The sequence below is a fragment of the Pongo abelii genome, chromosome 17 (genome assembly GCF_028885655.2).
Source record: "Pongo abelii isolate AG06213 chromosome 17, NHGRI_mPonAbe1-v2.0_pri, whole genome shotgun sequence".
NCBI lineage: Eukaryota > Metazoa > Chordata > Mammalia > Primates > Hominidae > Pongo > Pongo abelii.
This window is the reverse complement of record NC_072002.2, coordinates 22,141,114-22,162,395: the sequence shown is the minus strand read 5'-3', so window position 1 is coordinate 22,162,395 and position 21,282 is coordinate 22,141,114. Positions and strand designations below refer to the sequence as shown.

At 40.4% G+C, this 21,282-nt stretch overlaps 1 protein-coding gene across 6 annotated transcripts in view; it reads right to left on the bottom strand.

Moving 5' to 3' along the window:
* The window catches only part of CEP76 (centrosomal protein 76), a 42,524-nt gene extending 21,554 nt beyond the window's left edge, over nucleotides 1-20,970 (bottom strand). For 4 of the 6 annotated variants that reach the window (XR_010137493.1, XM_054537479.2, XM_063716763.1 and 1 more), the window contains exons 1-8: nucleotides 20,739-20,872; nucleotides 19,207-19,359; nucleotides 18,080-18,155; nucleotides 17,218-17,442; nucleotides 15,478-15,663; nucleotides 13,408-13,505; nucleotides 9,494-9,622; nucleotides 4,398-4,586 (exon numbers count right to left, since the gene is read on the bottom strand). Coding sequence is in view for 5 of the 6 variants with exons in the window: in XM_054537479.2 (XP_054393454.2) it covers nucleotides 4,398-4,586; nucleotides 9,494-9,622; nucleotides 13,408-13,505; nucleotides 15,478-15,663; nucleotides 17,218-17,442; nucleotides 18,080-18,155; nucleotides 19,207-19,359; nucleotides 20,739-20,801 (1,119 nt within the window). In the remaining variant the exon portion in view is untranslated. 6 annotated transcript variants of the gene reach the window in all.
* Nucleotides 20,971-21,282: the final 312 nt, after the last annotated feature.

Genomic DNA, 21,282 nt, shown 5'->3' with positions numbered 1-21,282 from the left:
TGAGCTGAGATCGTGCCACTGCACTCCAACCTGGACAACAGAGTGAGACTCTGTCTCAAAACAAAAAAGAAAAAAAGAAAAGAAAATATCTGATACTGTGTTCTGTGAAAAAAATTACTAAGATATTAAACAGTATGGCTACAATTTTGTATTTAAGTGTAGGAAGACTACACGCGAAAGCAAAAATAACTATTTGAGTTGAGTGTCCGAATGAAGAAATTTTTTTTTTTTCTCTCTCTTGAGATAGGGTCTAGTTCCGACACCCAGGCTGGAGTGCAGTGGCGTGATCTCAGCTCACTGCTGCCTTGACATCCTCAGCTCACTGCAGCCTTGATGTCCCCAGCTCAAGCGATTCCCCTGCCTCAGCCTCCTGAATAGCTGGGACCACAGGTACTCATCACCAGGCCCAGCTATTTTTTGTGTTTTTGTAGAGACAGGGTTTCACCAAGTTGCCCTGGCTGGTCTCGAATTCCTGGACTCAAGCAATCCACTTGCCTCAGCCTCCCAAAGTGCTGGGACTACAGGCATGAGTCACCTTACCTGGCCAAGAAATTTCTTTCTCCAAAAAATTTGCATTGGTGGTGCTACAGTTTTTTTAAAAAAATTAACTGTAAGAAAACAAATAGCATTTTATAGTTCTTAAAGTGGCTTTACAAAAATGTAATAACCAATCTTTTATTTTTTAATTTACTTTTTTCTTTTTTTAGACGGAGTCTCGCTCTGTCACCCAGGCTGGAATGCAGTGGCATGACCTCGGCTCACTACAACCTCCTCCCTCCCGGGTTCCAACGATTCTCAGCCTCCCGAGTAGCTAGGACTACAGGTGTGCACCACCACACCCAGCTAATTTTTGTATTTTTAGTAGAGATGGAGTTTCACCATGTTGGCCAGGTTGGTCTTGAACTCCTGACCTCAAGTGATCCACCCACCTCGATCTCCCAAAGTGCTGGGATTACAGGCATGAGCCACTGCGCCTGGCTTAATCAACCTTTTAGACCCAATTATTTCTGAGATTTTGTCCTAAAGAAAATTCAGAAGTAAAATAATAATATCTGCAAAGATAGTCAGTGTGAAAGTTCATTCACGGCAACATTAAAAAATTTAAAATGAGTTTAACTTTATGGCCAGGTGTGCCAGCTTTTGCCTATAATCTCAGCACTTTGGGAGGCTGAGGCGGCCAGATCACTCGAGGCCAGAAGTTTGAGACCACCCTGGCCAAGAAACCCCATCTCTACTAAAAATACCAAAAAAAAAAAAAAAAAAAAAAAAAAGCCAGGCATGGTGGCTCCATGCCTGTAGTCCCAGCTACTCAGGAGGCTGAGGTAGGAGAATTGCTTGAGGCTGGGAGGCGGAGGTTGCAGTGAGCCGAGATCGTGACACTGCACTCCAGCCTGGGCAACAGAGCGAGACCCCGTCCCAAAAAAAAAAACAAAAGAAAACAACAACAACAAAACCACTGAATAAAAAAAAAAGAGCCTAACTTGGCAGTTCCTACAATAGGGTAATAGTTAAGTGTATTTTGTATATTGACTCAAGAAAACTTAAACACTCATTAAAAAATGGAAATCAGCACTTTAGGAGGCAGAGGCGGGCAGATCACCTAAAGTCAGGAGTTCAAGACCAGCCTAGCCAACATAGTGAAACCCCATCTCTACTAAAAATACAAAAATGAGCTGGGGGTGGTGGCGGGCACTTGTAGTCCCAGCTACTAGGGAGGCTGGGGCAGGAGAATCACTTGAACCCAGGAGACGGAGGTTGCAGTGGGCCGAGATCATGCCATTGCACTCCAGCCTGGGCGACAAGAGGAAAACTGTCTCATTTAAAAAAAAAAAGGAAATCAGAAAGACTGTAGCAACACATAGAAAAATGTTCATAGCATAATGCTTAATTATAAAGCAAGATACAAAAATTTATTTACAATAATTATAATTATGGTATAAATGATACATATGCAGCAGAAAAAATATAAAAAGAAATAATAAACTAGGAATAGAATTATAGGTAAAGTTTTACCATTACTGTTGTAATGCTGTTGTTTGTACAGTAAAAAAAAAAATCTAAATATATACATATATATATACATATTTTTTTTTTGGAGGGACAGAGTCTTGCTCTGTCGCCCAGTTTGGAGTGCAGTGGCGCAATCTCAGCTCACTGCAACCTCCACCCTCATGAGTTCAAGTGATTCTCCTTTTTTTGTGTTTTTAGTAGAGATGGGGTTTCACAATATCAGCCAGGATGATCTCGATCTCCTGACCTCGTGATCCACCCGCCTCAGCTTCCCAAAGTGCTGGGATTGCAGGCATGAGCCACCACACCTGGCCCATGCCTGGGTAATTTTTATAGTTTTTTAGAGACAGGGATTTTGCCATGTTGCCCAGGTTTGTCTGGAACTTCTGGGCTCAAGTGATTTGCCCACCTTAGCCTACCCAAGTGCTGGAATTGCAGGCGTGAGCCACCATGCCTGGCCTGCTGTCACCTTTATTTATTTATTTATTTATTTATTTTGAGACAGAGTCTCACTCTGTCGCCCAGGCTAAAGATAGTTTTTTGTTTTTTGTGTTTTTTTTGAGATGGAGTTTCACTCTTATTGCCCAGACTGGAGTGTGATGGTGTGATCTTGGCTCACTGCAACCTCTACCTCCCAGGTTCAAGTGATTCTCCTGCCTCAGCCTCCCAAGTAGCTGGGATTACAGGAGCCCGCCACCGTGGCTGGCTAATTTTTGTATTTTTTCAGTAGAGATGGAGTTTCTCCATGTTAGGCTGTTCTAGAACTCCTGACCTCAGGTGATCCACCCTCCTCGGCTTCCCAAAGTGCTGGGATTACAGGTGTGAGCCACCGTGCCTGGCCTAAAGATAGTTTTACTTGTTTGTTATCATACTATCAACATTTTTTATGATAACATTTGTTATCATACTATCAACATACTATCAACACAGATGTGTTATCATACTATCAACACAGATTAGGAAATATCCCATAATCTATAAAATTAGTTTACTGAAATCAAGTCATTCAGAAAGTGTAATTAAATATACATTTGTATTTAAATACAAACTAAACAAACTAAACAAAATAGCATGCAATTCAAAATTTTTTTCTATTTTAATATTTTTTCTATATTAATTTTGTACTGCCATTTTCTCTGTTTTTTAATGGAGTTTCGCTAGTTGCCCAGGCTGGAGTGCAATGGCGCGATCTCAGCTCACCACAACCTCCGCCTCCCAGGTTCAAGCAATTCTCCTGCTTCAGCCTCCTGAGTAGCTAGGATTACAGGCATGCACCACCACACCATGCTAACTTTGTACTTTTAGTGGAGACGGGGTTTCTCCATGTTGGTCAGACTGGTCTCGAACTCCCGACCTCAGGTGATCCGCCCACCTCGGCCTCCCAAAGTGCTGGGATTACAGGCATGAGCCACCGCGCCCGGCCTTATTTTCTCTTTTTTAAAGATGTATTATCTGAGCAAATTGCAACACATCAATAGTACCAGAAAGCTATCGTCTGGTCCTGGTGCTGTTTCTAATTCATTCTGTAACTTGATTTCTGACATTTTAGTACTTGTAGGTCCCTACATCACAGAAATCACAATAAATAAGAAACTACACGAGAAAATAAAGATGCTGAGTTTTTTGTGTATTGATATTTAAATGTTATGAAAAACGGAACAAGGTTCTGACGTGGTCAAGTTGATAGCACCCCAAAGAGGTGAGTTCCAGGACCCTTGCAAAACAAAATCCATGGATACTCAAGGCTTATATAAAATAGTATTTTTTTTTTTGAGACGAGTCTTGCTCTGTCCTCAGGCTAGAGTGCAATGGTGCAATCTCGGCTCACTGCAACCTCCGCCTCCAGGGTCCAAGCGATTCTCCTGCCTCAGTCTCCTGAGTAGCTGGGATTACAGGCACACGACACCATGCCCAGATAATTTTTTGTATTTTGGTAGAGATAGGGTTTCACCATGTTGCCCAGACTGGTCTTGAACTCCTGACCTCAGGTGATCCACCTGCCTCAGCCTCCCAAAATGCTGGGATACAGGCATGAGCCACTGCGGCCAGCCAAAATGGTATAGTATTTTATATATAACCTAAGCACATCCTCCTATATACTTTAAATCACCTCTAAATTGTTTAAAAATCTCAATACAATGTAAATGCTACATAAACATTGTTACACTCCATTTTTTTATTTGTACTATTTTTTATTATTGTATTGTTATTTTTCACTTTTATAAGTATTTTTGATCTGCAGTTGGTTGAATCTACAGATACAGAACCTGTGGGTACAGAGGGTTGACTATATGTGCATTTTTCTAAGGCATTCTTTTACAAATGGATTACAAATTCAGAGTAACTATGATATACTGCTATTTAATTCTATTATGTGTGTATAATACCTTGTTTCTACAGAGAAAGGCCAGCAGAGTGCACCACTGCTCCTGTTTACCTCCTCCTCCAATAACAGGGGCTCGTTCATAACCAAGGACATTAACAAATCTTGCTGCTTGCCTTGGAGTATCAAGAAGCCGTCCAGCTCGAAGTGGTTTAACATAGGAACAGACTGGTCTATTTACCCCATTTTCATCCTAGGGAAAAGGGGAAAAACATCTGTAATGACATATTAATCATCCCCAATTATGTTTTTTTCAAATACATTAATGTAGGATAAAATAATTCAGCATACCATTGATTGAGTGGTTACCTTGTATCCAGTATTTGGCTGCAAAGTGCTGCGTACATAATTTCCCTTAATCCTCATCTCTATTATTTTCATTTTATAGATGAAAACTGAGGAGCTACAGCTATTATGCAACAGAGCCAGGTTCAAGCTCTGAGCTGTTTTACTCCAAAGGCTGTGGCAATAAGAACTCCTCTGAGAAATACGTGGGTAGGTATGTAGGGGAGGGAGAGGTGCTCTAAGCTGAAGTATTTTTTTCACATTACCATATAGAATTTAACAACATATAGCCAGACAGAACAAATAACTCTTCTGATTGGCTGATATAACAGAAATGATTGTAGCTTGATTCTAGTTTGTTTCCATTAGGGCCTCAAATTTAGAGATCCACAGGAAACAATAATTTGTTAACCAAGTCAATTGAAAGCAAAATTTCAAAAAACACTCTAGAAAAAGTTTTACATTCTAAATACAGGATATCTCCTGGTGTTGGTGCTGAATAACTTGTATGCATATATAGGTCTCTGATGACTGTCTACCACTGTGATTTTACAGTTAGTATTACCAAAGCCCACAATCTCTTTACCTTCATGGTTACTGATAGGGCACTGTGAAAGAGCCACTTACTATTCAAGATTTGGAGATGACCTACCCTCCCTGATAGGGTTCCTCAGGACATGAGATCTAACCCAGCCAACAGAAACACCATCTGTTTGAATTATCAGAACCACTGATGTCTTTCTCCACAACCAAAACATCTTTTTCCAATATAGTCCCATACTTTAGCAAGGAAAAAAAAAACTCACTTATTTACATTTGATTATAGTGAGAAAGATCATTAATTTTTATGTTGCAGAGCAAATTGGCTATAGATTCCACTCATACCTATAGTTCTCAACTGCAGAAAGCATCAATTTTTTTTTTTTTTTTTGAGACAGAGTCTCGCTGTTGTCCAGGCTGGAGTGCAGTAGCGTGATCTCGGCTCGCTGCAACCTCCACTCACGGGTTCAAGCGATTCTTGTGCCTCAGCCTCCTGAGTAGCTGGGATTACAGGTATGCGCCACCATACCTGGCTAATTTTTGTATTTTTGTAGAGATGGGGTTTCACGATGTTGACCAGGCTGGTCTCAAACTCCTGACCTCAAGTGATCTGCCCACCTCGACCTCCCAAAGTGCTGGGATTACAGGCGTGAGCCACTGTGCCTGGCCTAGAGGGCACCAATTTTTAAAACAGAAGATTATTATTCTAATTTTGGGGGGATGTAGAGAACTATGATTTTCTTTTACATGAACTTAGCATTACTAATAATCTAGTGTTGTATAAGAATACTAAGTCCTGAAATCACAAACTAAATATTAAAAGGATATCCTCAATCCTCAAGTGATTTACAACATTTTCTTAAAACCTAATGGCCTTAGGCTGGGCATGGTGGCTCACGCCTGTAATCCCAGCACTTTGGGAGGCCGAGGCGGGCAGATCACGAGGTCAGGAGATCAAGACCATTCTGGCTAACATGGTGAAACCCCGTCTCTACTAAAAATACAAAAAAAATTAGCCGGGCATGTAGTCCCAGCTACTCGGGAGGCTGAGGCAGGTGGATGGCATGAACCTGGGAGGCGGAGCTTACAGTGAGCCGAGATCGTGCCACTGCACTCCAGCCTGGGCGAGAGCGAGACTCCATCTCCAAAAAAAAAAACCTAGTGGCCTTAAAGTTCAATTTCTGTAACTTATTTTAAAGTTTCTTGCACTAAAAAGTTCAAAAAGCATCATTCAATGAATTACTACTATACTATAGCAAAACCAGCTAACAAAGAATAAAAAGAATAATGAATTTTTAAGTATAATGGCCACGGCAAATCTACAGATCTTCGGTTAGGATTGAGGTTCAGGACTGTTACTCCTATTCTTACAAATCCACTAAGAGGCAAGAAAAGATGAGCACATAAGAAGCGGAAACATTTGCCTAAGTCAATCATCAATAGTAGCATCTTAGAATGTAAGATATATCGTTTTATTACAGCAATATTCTAATATTATCTAAATATATCCCCACAACCTACTTAAGTGTTTTGCAAAGTTAATATTTCAACCTCTGAATGGGCACTGTCCAGTAAGAAAATCACTAACCATTATGAGCTATTTAAATTTTAATTAAAATTTAAAATTCAATTATTTTTAGTCATAATAGCCACATTTTGAATGCTCAGTACATGGCTGGTGGCTACCATACTGCTTAGCACAGATACAGAACATTTCCATCATTGCAAAAAGTTCTTGCCCAGGTGCGGTGGCTCACACCTATGATCCCAGCACTTTGGGAGGCCGAGGCGGGTGGGTCATGAGGTCAGGAGATCGAGACCATCCCGGCTAACACGGTGAAACCCCATCTCTACTAAAAACACAAAAAATTAGCCAGACATGGTGGCACGCGCCTATAGTCCCAGCTACTTGGGAGGCTGAGGCAGGAGAATCACTTGAATCTGGGAGGTGGAGGTTGCAGTGAGCCAACATCGCGCCACTGCACTCCAGCCTGGCTGACTGAGACTCTGTCTCACAACAACAACAAAAAAAAGTTCTTTACTTTCCTTTCAGTGCTGGATACATTAGAAATTTTTTTGGCCTGGATATGTATATTAACGTTTTAATTTATAACTATTGTGTTTATAATTAGATTGACTGCTTTACACTGTTGTTGTTTAATTTCAGAACTAGTCAAATACAGGAAGCAGCAGCAAGAAACAGTTCTGGGGAATCTAAATTAAATCAGCATTTTATTTACTCTATGTATATGGAAAGAGGTGGCATAAACCAAAAAGGCACCAGTTGAAACTCCAATTTAATATAGACTTTGCCATGACTGAGTTGCTGTTTGGCCTTGAAAAGACGGTTCACTTCTCTAACCTTCATACTGTTTACAAAAAGAGCCAATGCCTGGCCACTTGACAATCTTATATGGTTACTATGAGACTAAATTACCTTCTATGGTTCAAATCTTACAATGAATTCTGAGAGAGGAACTCGTTTAAGTAATATTTCCTAAAAGAAAATCCCACTTCCTTGACTTCCTTAGTGCACTTCAACTTCTTCCTCCTCTTTGATCCTGCCATTTCTCTGATTCACTGCCTCACTCCATCCTGAGTCCTCTCTAGTTCCTAATTCCACGTGGCAATGAATAAATGCCTCAGACTATATAGACAGCAGGGAGCCAGATTTTTAAATATATATATATATATATGTATTTTTATATATGTGTATATTTTTTGTTGTTGTTAATATTTTGAGACAGAGTCTCACTCTGTCGCCCAGGCTGGAGTGCAATGGCATGATCTTGGCTCACTGCAACCTCCGCCTCCCGGGTTAAGCAATTCTCCTGCCTCAGCCTCCTGACTAACTGGGATTATAGGTGCCTGCCACCAAGCCTGGCTAATTTTTGTATTTTTAGTAGAGACAAGGTTTCGCCATGTTGGCCAGGCTGGTCTCAAACCCCTGACCTCAGAGGATCCACCTGCCTCGGCCTCCTCAAGTGCTGGGATTACAGGCGTGAGCCACTGCGCCCGGCCAGGAAGCCAGTTATATTTTGATTGGTTTCTCCTTGCCCTTGTCCTGATAATGTTGTTACCTTGCCAACCAGTAATTCAATATATAAACAATGCTATCAGAAAGTCAGAAGCCATTTCCCTTATTCCCACCTCTAGTCAACCTCTCATTCCCAAGCTCCCCATCTGGACACTAAACCACTTTTAGCCTGTTCCAAAATCTAAGGAAAGTAGGGTAAAGCTGGATGAATGTACAGGATTTGAGAAACTTAAAATAATATACTACACTATACTTATATGAAAGCATCTATATGAGGCTGAATATATACAAAATATTTGAACTGTTCCTTAGGAGTTAACAAAAAATACGTGAACCTGACCACATTTTTTGTTTTTTTTTTTTTTTTGAGACAGAGTCTTGCTCTGTTGCCCAGGCCGGACTGCAGTGGCGCTATCTCGGCTCACTGCAAGCTCCGCCTCCCGGGTTCACACCATTCTCCTGCCTCAGCCTCCCAAGTAGCTGCAACTACAGGAGCCCGCCATCGTGCCCGGCTAATTTTTTGTGTTTTTAATAGAAACGGGATTTCACCGTGTTAGCCAGGATGGTCTCGATCTCCTGACCTTGTGATCCACCCACCTCGGCCTCCCCAAGTGCTGGGATTACAGGCATGAGCCACCGCGCCCGGCTGACCTGACCATATATTTTATGTTGGTCTGTTAAAGAGAGAAAATGGGTTTAGGACTCAGGAAAAATGAAAGCAGAGATATATAGTTGAAATGCTTCAGTTAAACATTACTGGTCATGGCTTAGAGGTCATGGTTATATACAATTTTTTTAAAACCCTAACCAAAAATATGTATATGCCCAGAGTCCCCCCGTTCTGCACACAAGAGCTGGATTTACATATAACCTGCAAAGTGTCCAAATGGTTGTAGCACTAAGTATCAAGCAAATACACATTCCAAGTTAAACAAAATGGATTTTCATCTACTTTAAATCAAATATATTCAGAAAGGGTTTAAAACACAATAATTGATTCAACCTGAGAAAGGTGATTTTTCAAAAACCCACAATAACTGAAACTGAAAGTAAAATAAGACATAGATTGATCTTGCCACTCACTATGCAGTGAAAGAGAATATTACAAAATCAGCATTTTATTTTACAAATACACTTTTATTTTTTGGAATACATTTTACAAATATTAAATAAAATTTACACACATAACAGTAAATCTCAAATACAGGCATAAAATTATTCTAATATAATTTACAAACCTGTGCAAAAATCTTAACCAGTCGTGAGTTGTGTGAGGGTCGAATTTGCAAATATTCTCTCCACCACTGCTTAGCATATACAAGAAATAATCGCTCTTTCTCTGCAGTTTTCTGACGTTCCAAAGCAAGCTTGAAATTTAAAAAAATATTTTTCAATTTCTATTCATTATCTTTAATTACTACAAAATATGTAACAAATTTATCTACTTCTCTACATCATTACCACTCTAATCTGAGTCATCATCATCTTCTATAAGAGCCTCCTAACTTCCCTGTTTCTACACTTACCCCTAGTACAATCCCGTCTCCATACAATAATCATAAGTCACCTTTTCTTCCTCCCAAGACAGAATTTTTTTTTTTTTTGGTTGTGGGGGATGCAGTCTCGCTCTGTTGCCCAGGCTGGAGTGCAGTGGTGTGATCTCACCTCACTGCAACCTCCGCCTCCCACGTTCAAGCAATTCTCCTGCCTCAGCCTCCTGAGTAGCTGGGACTACAGGCGCGTGCCACCACACTCAGCTAAATTTTTTTTGTTATTTTTAGTAGAGACAGGGTTTCACTACATTGGTCAAGCTAGTCTCGAACTCCTGAGCTCATGATCCGCCCGCCTTGGCCTCCCAAAGTGCTGGGATTACCGCGCCCAGCCCAGAAATTTTTAAATAGTAAATCATACAAGCCGGGCATGGTGGCTCACGCCTGTAATCCCAACACTTTGGGAGGCCAAGGCAGGTGGATCATTTGAGGTCAGGAGTTTGAGACCAGCCTGGCCAACATGGTGAAACCCCATCTCAACTAAAAATACAAAAACTAGCTGGGGATGGTGGTACATGCCTGTAATCCCAGCTACTCGGGAGGCTGAGGCAGGAGAATTGCTTGAACCCGGGAGGCAGAGGTTGCAGTGAGCCGAGTTCATGCCACCGTACTCAACCCTGGGCAATAGAGTGAGACTCTATCTCAAAAAAAAACAAAAACAAAAACAAAAAAACACTGTAATTCTCTTGTTAAAACACTTCATTCTCCATCACATTGCAAAATACCTGCCCTGGCCTATGAACTCTGGCCCAACTATCTCATTTTCTCCTCTCTCCCCAACCCACTACGCTCTAGCCACACAGGGCTTTCAGTCCTCCATAGGGGCTTTTGTTCTAGGCTGTTCCCAGTGCTGGAAGCTCAGCCCCAGTCTTTGCATGGCTGGTTACTTCCTGCTGTTCAGACTCTTTCCCTACCTTAGTCACTCGACCTATAATTAGCCACCCAATAACCACTGTATCATATCACCTGTAATAATTCTCCATAAAACACCTTCTACTATCTGATTATTTTGTTTGCTGACTTATTGTTTCTCCTGCACTGGAATCTAAACTCCTTGAGAGCAAGCTGTCTAGCTGTCTGCTGCCCTATACATAGCTACATCTCCAGTGTCCGGAACAGTGTCTAGCACATTTTGACATTTAGGATCCATACATATTTCTGACTTTAATTGCTTTTAAGAGACAGGGTCTTGCTCTGTCACCCAGTCTGGAGTGCTATTGCATGATCATGGCTCACTGTAGCCTCAAATTCCTAGGCTCAAGTGATCCTCCCACCTCAGCCTCCCCAGTAGCTGGGACTACAGGAATGCACCACCACGTGCAGTTAATTTTTAAAAATTTTTGTAGAGATAAAGTCTACCTATGTTGCCGAGGCTGGTCTTAAACTCCTGGCCTGAAGTGATCCTCTTACCTTGGCCTCCCAAAGTGCTGGGATTACAGACTAATTAGCCTGGCTAAAATTTTTAATAGTGCAATTTTAAAGAGAAAATTAGAAGCAATTTATTTATCAGAAATAGAATAAACTTAAGTTTTAGTCACTAGAAATTATAAATATGACAGTAGAAATATGAGAAAAAATATATAAAATAATGTTAAGTTTAAAAAGGAGAACCTGGCTGGGCACAATGGTCCATGTCTGCAATCCCAATGTTTTGGGAGGCTGAGGCAGATGGATTGCTTGAGGCTGGGAGTTTGAGGTTTCAGTGAGCTATAATCACACCACTGCACTCAAGCCTGAGAGTCAGAGTGAGATGCTGTCTCTAAAAAAATAAAATTTAATGAAAAAAAACAAGCTACTACCCAAAAAAAGGAGAGCCCAAACATTTACTTTAGATGTCACATAAATATATGAATAACATGATTAAAACTCATGTATAACACTTTGGGAGGCTGAGGCAGGCAGATCACGAGGTCAAGAGATCGAGACCATCCTGGCCAACATGGTGAAACCCTGTCTCTATTAAAAATACAAAAATTAGCTGGGCGTGGTGGCACGCGCCTGTAGTCCCAAGCTACTCAGGAGACTGAGGCAGGACAACTGCTTGAACTCGGGAGGCAGAGGTTGCAGTGAGCCAAGATTGCGCCACTGCACTCCAACCTGGCGACACAGCGAGACTCTGTCTGAAAAAAACAAACAAAAAACAAACAAAAAAACCCCTCATGTATACACATATGTATATGTGTGTATACACCATTTATTTAAGAGACAGGGTCTTAGTCTGTAACCTAGGCTAGTGTGCAGTGGTACAATCACAGCTCACTGTAACCTCAAATTCCTGGGTCAAGCAATCCTCCCATCTCAGCTTCCCAAGCAGCTGGGACTACAAGTATGTACCACCATGCTTGACTGATTTTTTAAAATTTTTGTAGAGACAGGGTCTCACTATGTTGCCCAGGCTGGTCCTAAACTGCTGGACTCAAAAGTGATCCACCCACCTTAGCCTCCCATAGGGCTGGGTATTTATTTGAGTAACATCAAAGTTGGTTCCCACTATGTGGTTTCAGGTATATATACCACCCATGACACGTGTCAGAAGCTAGAGATTAGAGGGAGATGAGAGTTTACAAAAAGAAGGAAAAAAAGTTTAAAGAAAACAGGGCAGGACATTGTTTGCCTGAGGGAGAAGCACTAGCGTCTAACCATAGGTCTGTAAAAGGAACAATATGAAAGGCAGGGTGGAGTAAAGGGTGGTGTATGTAATCAAGGAGAACCATTCCACAAGTGCCATCCCAGCAAGTCAGCAGATAATGAGACCCTCCAAACTAAAGACTGGCAAGAACTAAACACGGATGGCAAGTCCAATGTGAAGGAATGAAAAAATCTGCCAATCTTTTAAGACCCAGGAAGAAAGTAATTCACGAGAGACCTGACAGTGGAATTAGGGAAAAAAGCCTCTCCAAACACACTTTAGAAGTGGCAAGCACTTCTACCCTGAGAGAACAGAGCAGAAGACATAAGCAGCAAGCTTTCAATAAACGTCTGTGAAAGAACGTTAAAATCCCACCCCACTGAGGTTGCACTTTACTCTTTTATCCTCTTCAGCTTTATCCTGTAATTCTTTTTTTTTTCTTTTTTTGAGATGGAATCTTGCTCTGTTGCCCAGGCTGGAGTACGCTGGCGCAATCTGGGCTCACTGCAACCTCTGCCTCCCGGTTCATGCCATTCTCCTGCCTCAGCCTCCCGAGTAGCTGGTACTACAGGTACCCGCCACCATGCCCGGCTAATTTTTTTTTTTTTGTATTTTTAGTAGAGGCGGGGTTTCACCATGTTAGCCAGGATGGTCTCGATCTCCTGACCTCGTGATCTGCCCGCCTAGGCCTCCCAAAGTGCTGGGATTCCAGGCGTGAGTCACTGGCCTATCCTGTAATTCTTATGCTGTCTCAATAAATGTTCATCGTATTTTCCAAACTAGACTACAGATTCTCCTAGGAAAACAATCTTGTCTTTATTTTCTTTCTCATCCTTTTTGTGAACCTTTGAGTGCTAATCTAGAAAGTAATAAATGGTAATTTTCTAAAAATAGAGTGCTTTCTAGGATCAACAGGTAAATACATTATTATGAAAACAAACACACAAAAAAAGAGAAACTCATAAGTATTTACCTGTGTGTTCACTACTTCTTGAGATAACGTTTGATTGAGTGGTGGATACATTTCAAGTTTTATATTTAAAATTCCCACAGAAACTTTTGATTCTGTGCCTATAAACATAAATATTTTGAACTTCAGAGATTTCAATACCATATATATTTAGTCAACCAAAGTCTAACCAAAATAATTTAGGCACTTAGTGTTTTATCACTTGAATGGAATAAAGATAACATTCAACATTACCTTTAATATTCATATTAAAATGAACCAAATCAATTTTTTTAAACAAAGGTGTTTAATTATAAGGAGATTATTTTCTTAGCTTTCTAACACTCTTTTTCTTCTTTAAGTAGAGATGGGGTCTCCCTACGTTATTCAGGTTGGTCTTAAACTCCAGGGTTCAAGTGATATTCCTCCCTCAGCCTTCCAAAGTGCTTGGTGGGATTACAGGCATGAGCCACTACACCTGGCTTTTCTAACATGTTTTAAGAAATTTTTCTGACTTAAAGGATTTGAGACTCTTAATTTTTGTCTTAATTAAATGTATAATGTCAACCAGACTACATTAAATTCAAAGTCAAAGCAACTGTTAACACCTCATTCTGTCTACACACACACACACACACACACACACACACACACACAAAATTAGAAAGCATTTATATTGTCACTTATAGTAACTCCCATTTGTCACTCCCCATTATCCAATTACAGGCTGAGTAGAAATTTTCAATCCATGCCTGGATTTAAAGAACTAGAAAACAAATATACTTCACATCAAAACGATTTAATGTTTCTTCAGTGAATCAGAATCTGCTTGTTTCCAGGTCACTGCTACGATTATCATGTTAGGCCTATTTTTGAAGACAAATAATTTTTGAAGACAAAATTGTTTTTCGTCTATTTTTGAAGACAAATTCAAAGGCCTATTTTTGAAGACAAAAAATAATATTAAGTATTGTTTTTGAAAATAAATTTCTTACATAAAGGACAGTTTTTCTATAATTTTTATTTAAAGAAAAATACATTCTTGGTATGACTTATTAAAATCTAAATTACTGGCTGGGCGTGGTGGCTCACGCCTGTATCCCAGCACTTTGGGAGGCTGAGGCAGGCAGATCACGAGGTCAAGAGATCGAGACCATCCCAGCCAACATGGTGAAACCCCATCTCTACTGAAAATACAAAAATCAGCTGGCTGTGGTGGCGCATGCCTGTAGTCCCAGCTATTCAGTAGGCTGAGCCAGTATAATCGCTTGAACCCAGGAGGCGGGAGTTGCAGTGAGCCGAGATTGCACCACTGCACTCCAGCCTGGCGACAGAACGAGACTCCATCTCAAATCATCATCATCATCATCATCATCATCATCATCATCATCATCATCATCTAAATTACTAAGGCTATGCTGTCCACTGGCAAGGTTTAACTCTGTGACTAAGTTTAAAAACCAAAGTAATTCCATTATATGTTACAGATAAAACATTGGTAGGTTTTGTTTTCTCATTTTATTAGCAAGTATGTGTTACATAGCGGGCAGTGTGCAAGATTCCAAGGAGACTATGATAAATAAGATAGGCACCAGCTCTGCCCTCAAGGACTAGTTGATACTGACACTGAGCAAATTATTACCTCTTCCAAGTCTCACTCACCCACACTGTAAAAGGTTGGGAGAACACCTACTCCATATTTTGCAAGAATCACTGGCACCAAATCACTGTATTCCAGGGTGTGATGACTGGACACACATAAGTTTGTATGTGTGTCAAGAATATTAATTTTCTTTATAGCCTTGTATTTAATCAAATGAACTTGAAATTAAAACCCTCAAAATTCCTGTATTCATTTTCCAGAAAAAAACATGTCTCCTAAGCCAAGGTCAGATTGACCATGAAGTGCTACACTGATACTATTCTTCAAGACATCTCTCACGACTAGGATGCTGAGGTCCAATTGTAATGCTAATGAAATTCTATTTTACAGGTTTCCCTCTTGGATTATAAAAGCATTTTAAAGATATAAAATATATTTACAAATGAACTGTGGCTATAAAAAGGTTAAAAATGATATATTAATCACCATACCTACACCCATAAGTTCCACAGTCAGACTGGTCACTCCATTTTCTGAGCCCAAAACTGATCGCCATTCCAGAAAATACGATGCTACTAAAGTCGTCTCACCAAATATGTCTGTTTTGATTAGCACCATATGAATTGGATCACTTATTGATAACATTGTTGTTGAATCAGCCATTCTAGTTCCATCACCTAGCAATATAATCCAAACGAAATTATACCATACTACATATTCAGTTAGGCCAACATAAAAGAATACTTTTATTAAACAGTAAATAATAAGCTTATATAAAACCAAATAGAACAATTTGCTAATGTCTCAGAAAGCATGGAAAAAACTGGAAATAGAAGTACAGTCCTATTTCTGTCACTAACTTTTCAGAAAGAAGACTGGCAAATTGTGATGAGTTATCCAGTAACTTACAGCATATCAGTGCTTTCTGATTCATGAGATAAGTCTGTTCTTTAAAAGTACTTAACTTATATGCTACTACAATAAAAAGCCTTCAAGTATGTCAACATTAATCCCCAAACTACCTCCAGAAATCCCTTTAATCTCCAGAAATTATCACTGTATAATCGACATACAACTGAAAAATACAGCACATTGAATCTAGCAATTTATCCTATTAATTGCCTTATTAAGGTAACATCTTTCAAAGGGAAAAAAATAAATTTTAGTCATGTTTCAGTCATCTTTAAATCTAAAATTGTGAAGACATTCTGCAACTTTGCTTAGTTTACAAATATAAAGATTTCCATACTGACAATTACAAAATACAAAATACCTTTACTGAAAGAAGCATAGTGTAAAACAATTACAGGAATCAAGTAGCATAAAATTTAGTTATGAGAATTACATGCTTTATTGGAGAAATAAGAAAAAAAAAGAAAAAACCAAAATGACAGTTATATGTTCACATCTAAATTTGACTTTTTTATTTATATTTATAAAAATTTATTAAAAATTTTTATAAATAATTTATTTATAAATATTTATTTATTTATTTATTTAAACTGAGTCTCACTCTGTTGCCCAGGCTGGAGTGCAATGGCGTGATCTCGGCTCATTACACGCGCCTGCCACCATGCCCGGCTAGAAATTTTTGTATTTCTAGTAGAGACGGGGTTTCGACATGTTGGCTAGGCTGGTCTCGAACTCCTGACCTCAGGTGACCCACCTGCCTCGGCCTCCCAAAGTGCTGGGATTACAGGCATGAGCCACCACACCCAGCCTATTTTTTATTTTTTGTAGAGACAGTGTCTCACTTTGCCCAGACTGGTCTTGAACTCCCGGCTTCAAATGATTCTCTCACCTAGGCCTCCCAAAGTGTTGGGATTTCAGCTGTGAGTCACCGTGCTCAGCTTAAACTTTGACTTTTAAAAGTTACATAACATCATCAATCTGGTTATGTTTTATAAATGAGAAGGACCATGTCTCATTTTCCACTATATCATCCCAGCACCCGCCTAGCATAACACTATGCACATAATAGGTATTTAAGTGTGTATTACTAAAGAATCAACAATGAAAACAGTCAAAAAATAATATCCAGGGAAAATGAATAGCAAACAGAATACTGCAAGAAGGTGGACAGTAGTTTAAATTGAAAAGAGCAGTGGGAAACAAAATAGTGATTCCTCCATTATAAATCTCTCCTTACAGAAAAAGTCATTATTATTGTTTTACAATAAAACATAACAAAGATTTACTCAATTAAATGACAATTTATTACTGTTTCTTACCCAAGCTTTCTCTGTGTACTTCAAGTAAAAAGCCATCATGAAAATCTGGTTCACAGGCACATGGAACAGGTTTAGAACGAAAACGTTGGTTTCGATAATGTAAACATAAAGTAAACGTTGAACAAACTTGTCCAGGTAAAGGCTCAGGTTCTTGCAGATGTTCCAAGAAAGCTTTTCCACCCAAAACCTGAAGGTAAAGATACCTCCGTGTTGGATCAATATTAGCTGTAAAGTGTAGCAATATATATGAGGAAACTGCCAAATAACTTAAAAGAATGTGATCAAGACATTAGGAAATAAAAACTTGACAGATAAAAACCCAACACCAAAGACTAAAAAAAAAAGCAGAAGAGTAACAAATTTATTACTGTATATACCAGAATCATTTGCACTCTGGGGAGAAGATACACATAATATGATATTCTTTTCTGAGTTTACATCCAGGCTACTTTCTCCCAGCTGGAAAGGCATCAGAGCCAACATGTAGTGTACTTTTGCTTTTTAGCTGCTTATCCAACATTCCTCCACCTTCACAAACCAACTCATATAATTATCAATTCAGCAAGTGTATTTGTCAGATAATTATATTACCATTTAAAAGCAAGGCTATACAGTTTTTATAAAACATATTATTAAAACACAAGAAACTGGTGATGCTGTTTTTGTTTCTACCGTGCTATACATTAACTCTTCTGATATACTTCATGCAAAACAATCTATGTTTTAGCTAACCATAAAATTTTAAGTATTTTATTTTGGGGGGAAAAAATGGAAATGTCTTCTATCAAATACCAAAGACCAGACTACACCACATCGAGATTTACTATTAACCACAACTAAATTAATGTTAAAATATACATACTTTTTTTTAATGTTGATTGTCTATCAAAACAAATAGGTTGTTTTGGAGAGGAAGGGAGTTCTTGCTCAACACTGTCCTAGAAAGGCAGGAAAAAAAAAATCAAAACAAATTAGAAAACAATTATAGGTTAAGGAAATGTCAATAAACATGACTAAGCACTGAACCTAAAGTCAACAGGCTAAGGTCCTTTCAGAGAACCCCTTATTTTCCTAGCCTAATTAAAATAATGAAAATAAAAGCCTGCATAAAAGATGATGTAAACTGGTCACTCCTAAAATCAAATGCTAAGGAATTAAACTGTCTTCAAGTAATACTATCCACATAAAGCTAAAAACAAATCCTTAATACCTTCAACAAGGTTGAACTCTCTGTAAACCTTATATAACAGTTGGCTTATAATTCCACCATGAGCTGATTTTAATAAAGTGTCATCACAGAGTAGAAGCTGTTATTAGGTCAATTTTTATAACAAATGGGTTCATAAACTACAAAAACCAAAAAAAGGTGCTGTATTAAAATACTTATTCCCTATTGTATTATAAAGTCCATCCAATTTTCACATTATATTACCCAGGTATTGAGGTCACAGTTTTCATTATTGCCTCATTTTCAAATGAAGGCCTACTTACTAATTTTGCACTGAGAGACTATCATCCCATTATTGACCTATTTGTATTAAAAGATTTGAGGACTCTTATGCAGTCAATTATTTTCTTAAAGAAATTTGTAATTTGTTAAACATAGAGAATATAATCCCAAAAGAGTGCTTATTTTAAAAATATGCTTAATCTAAAAAAGTTACAGATCATAGTGAAAAGGAACTTTGTTATGGTGAACTAATTTGACTAAAGTATGTATATTCAAAATTTACAGACCTAGAAAATAAGAGAAAATTCTGTCACTGTAGAGACGGGAATATGATATATAACACAAATTTCATTGATACACAAAACTATTTGGTATATTCAAGGGCAGAGCTAGCCTATACTTGAAACAAGGACACTAGTAAACAAAATGACCTTAAAGTGGTTTTACTAAAGGAAAGGCCCCACATCGGAACCTTATAAACAGTGTTACGCATTAGTATATACATATACTCTCATTTATTTCCCTAAAAGATTACTCACAGTAACAAAATTAAGTTCTTTCATCACATCGTCAATGATTCCTCGACGTCTAAGGGCTTTGATCAAATCTTCTGTTGATAAATGTTGATCAGGTGCCAATTCTTCCCGTATAGTCTCAGCAAGGATTTCTCTTATTCTGCCATGGACATCCATCTATGTAGAAAACTCATATTACAATTTATAACATCACAAAGCAGTCAAATACTGCTTCTGAAGTTTTAGGGTTCTCCAGCTAATAGTAAATGCACAATTGTTACCACAATTTAATGGGAACAAAGGTAAGCTTTTAAAGAATGAATCTTTTGAGTATAAATTCTAGAAATAGTCTCCACTGGTTATCTGGCACCTTTGTTACCATTTCTCCACAAATAACACCCAACCAAAAGGAATCTTCTGAGAGGGAGTATAGTATAATCAAAAGAACACGGACTGGGAGTAGGCAGATCAAAGTATGATCTTATTACTTTCATACTTTGATCTGCCTACTGATAAGGGAATCTTACCAGCTTTCAACTTAGTAGATGTGTAACCTCAAGCCAACTTATTTACCTTTTATAAATCTGTTTCGTCACCGATAAGAATGGAAAAACCTAGTGTAGAGCCCTCTCACAATAGTGTTGTGAGGATTAAAGACGCTAGACACCTAGCACAAAGCCTGGCACACAAGGGCACCATAAACGGTCGCTTTTATCACTTGAGCATCTTGCACTCAGTCGAGCGAGCGCTGCAGAAACTGGAGGTTCTTCTGGAGCTCCGAAATATTAACAAATTCCGTCATTACAAACCCTTCAGTAACTTCTCTTCCATGACTTCTTCGAGAATTGCTGATTGAAGCTCCTGGTTCAACTTCGCTGATACCCACATGTTTCAGCGGTAAAGAAACCCTGATATCCGCCGGGCGCGGAGGCTCACGCCTGTAATCCCAGCACTATGGAAGGCCGAGGCGGGCGGATCACGAAGTCAGGAGTTCGGGACCAGCCAGACCAACATGGTGAAACCCCGTCTCTACTAAAAATACAAAAATTAGCCAAGCGTGGTGGCGCGCGCCTGTAATCCCAGCTACTCGGGAGGCAGAGGCAGGAGAATCGCTTAAACCTGGGAGGCGGAGGTTGCAGTGAGGCGAGATGGTGCCACTGCACTCCAGCCTGGGCAACAGAGAGACTCCGTCTCACGGAACAAAAAAACCCTGATATCTTACAGCAGAATATAAACCTCCAAATACAACTTACACTCGATCCGACTTCCAGAAGTCGCTAGCTAAGCGCTTCATTCTCACGGCTGTCCTAAAACGCCAAGACCGCTCGTTCTATCGCCCCAGACTCTTGCTAGCACCTGCTCGGCTCGTTTTCTTTCTGGGAGGCTAGGACGCTCTCCTGCCTCAAACTCAAAGCTCTGCCCACTCCGCGTTGCGCTCCCCACAATCCTCGCTAGAGTCCCAGCAAGCAGATGCCGCTGTCGGCCCGGGGCCGCCGGGCAGGAGGGAAAGGTTATGGCTCGGCCCGGCGGTCTCTCCCAGCACCCGCGACTCTCACCTTGCTCAGCTGCTGGTGGATGAGCTGCTTCAGCTCGGAGGCTTTCTCCGGAGGCAGCGACATGCTGGCAGCCGGCGTCTCCCCGCTGCTTCTCCCCGCCTCAGACGCCCTAACTGCGCGGCCCCGGCCGGGCCAGGGAGCGTTAGGAACGACTGGAGCACAAAGCGCCGCAGCCGTTCGCCTAGCGCAGCTCCCGGGGGACGCAACGCCGCGTCAGGCCGGGGGCTGACCTGGAACTGAGGCCCCGGCGGCGGCGGCGGCGGCGCCGGCGCCAACTGTTTTCAAACAGTGGCGGACAAACAGGGCTCGGGGCTGGCCCGCACGCTGCCTGATCGTTTCCGCCCGCCGCTCCACCTCCCCGCGGGCCCCGCACCCCGAGACCTCAGCGCACCCCATCGCCTTGCTTGCCAGGGTCTCCGAAAGCGCTGCTGGCCCCTCTTCGCGGCCACCCGGCGGCCTCTTTCCCCCCTCTGAACCGGCAGTTAGCTGGACGGGCCCCAAGGGCCCGGCGCCCAGGGACTCAAAGGACCCTCCCGCGCCCCGC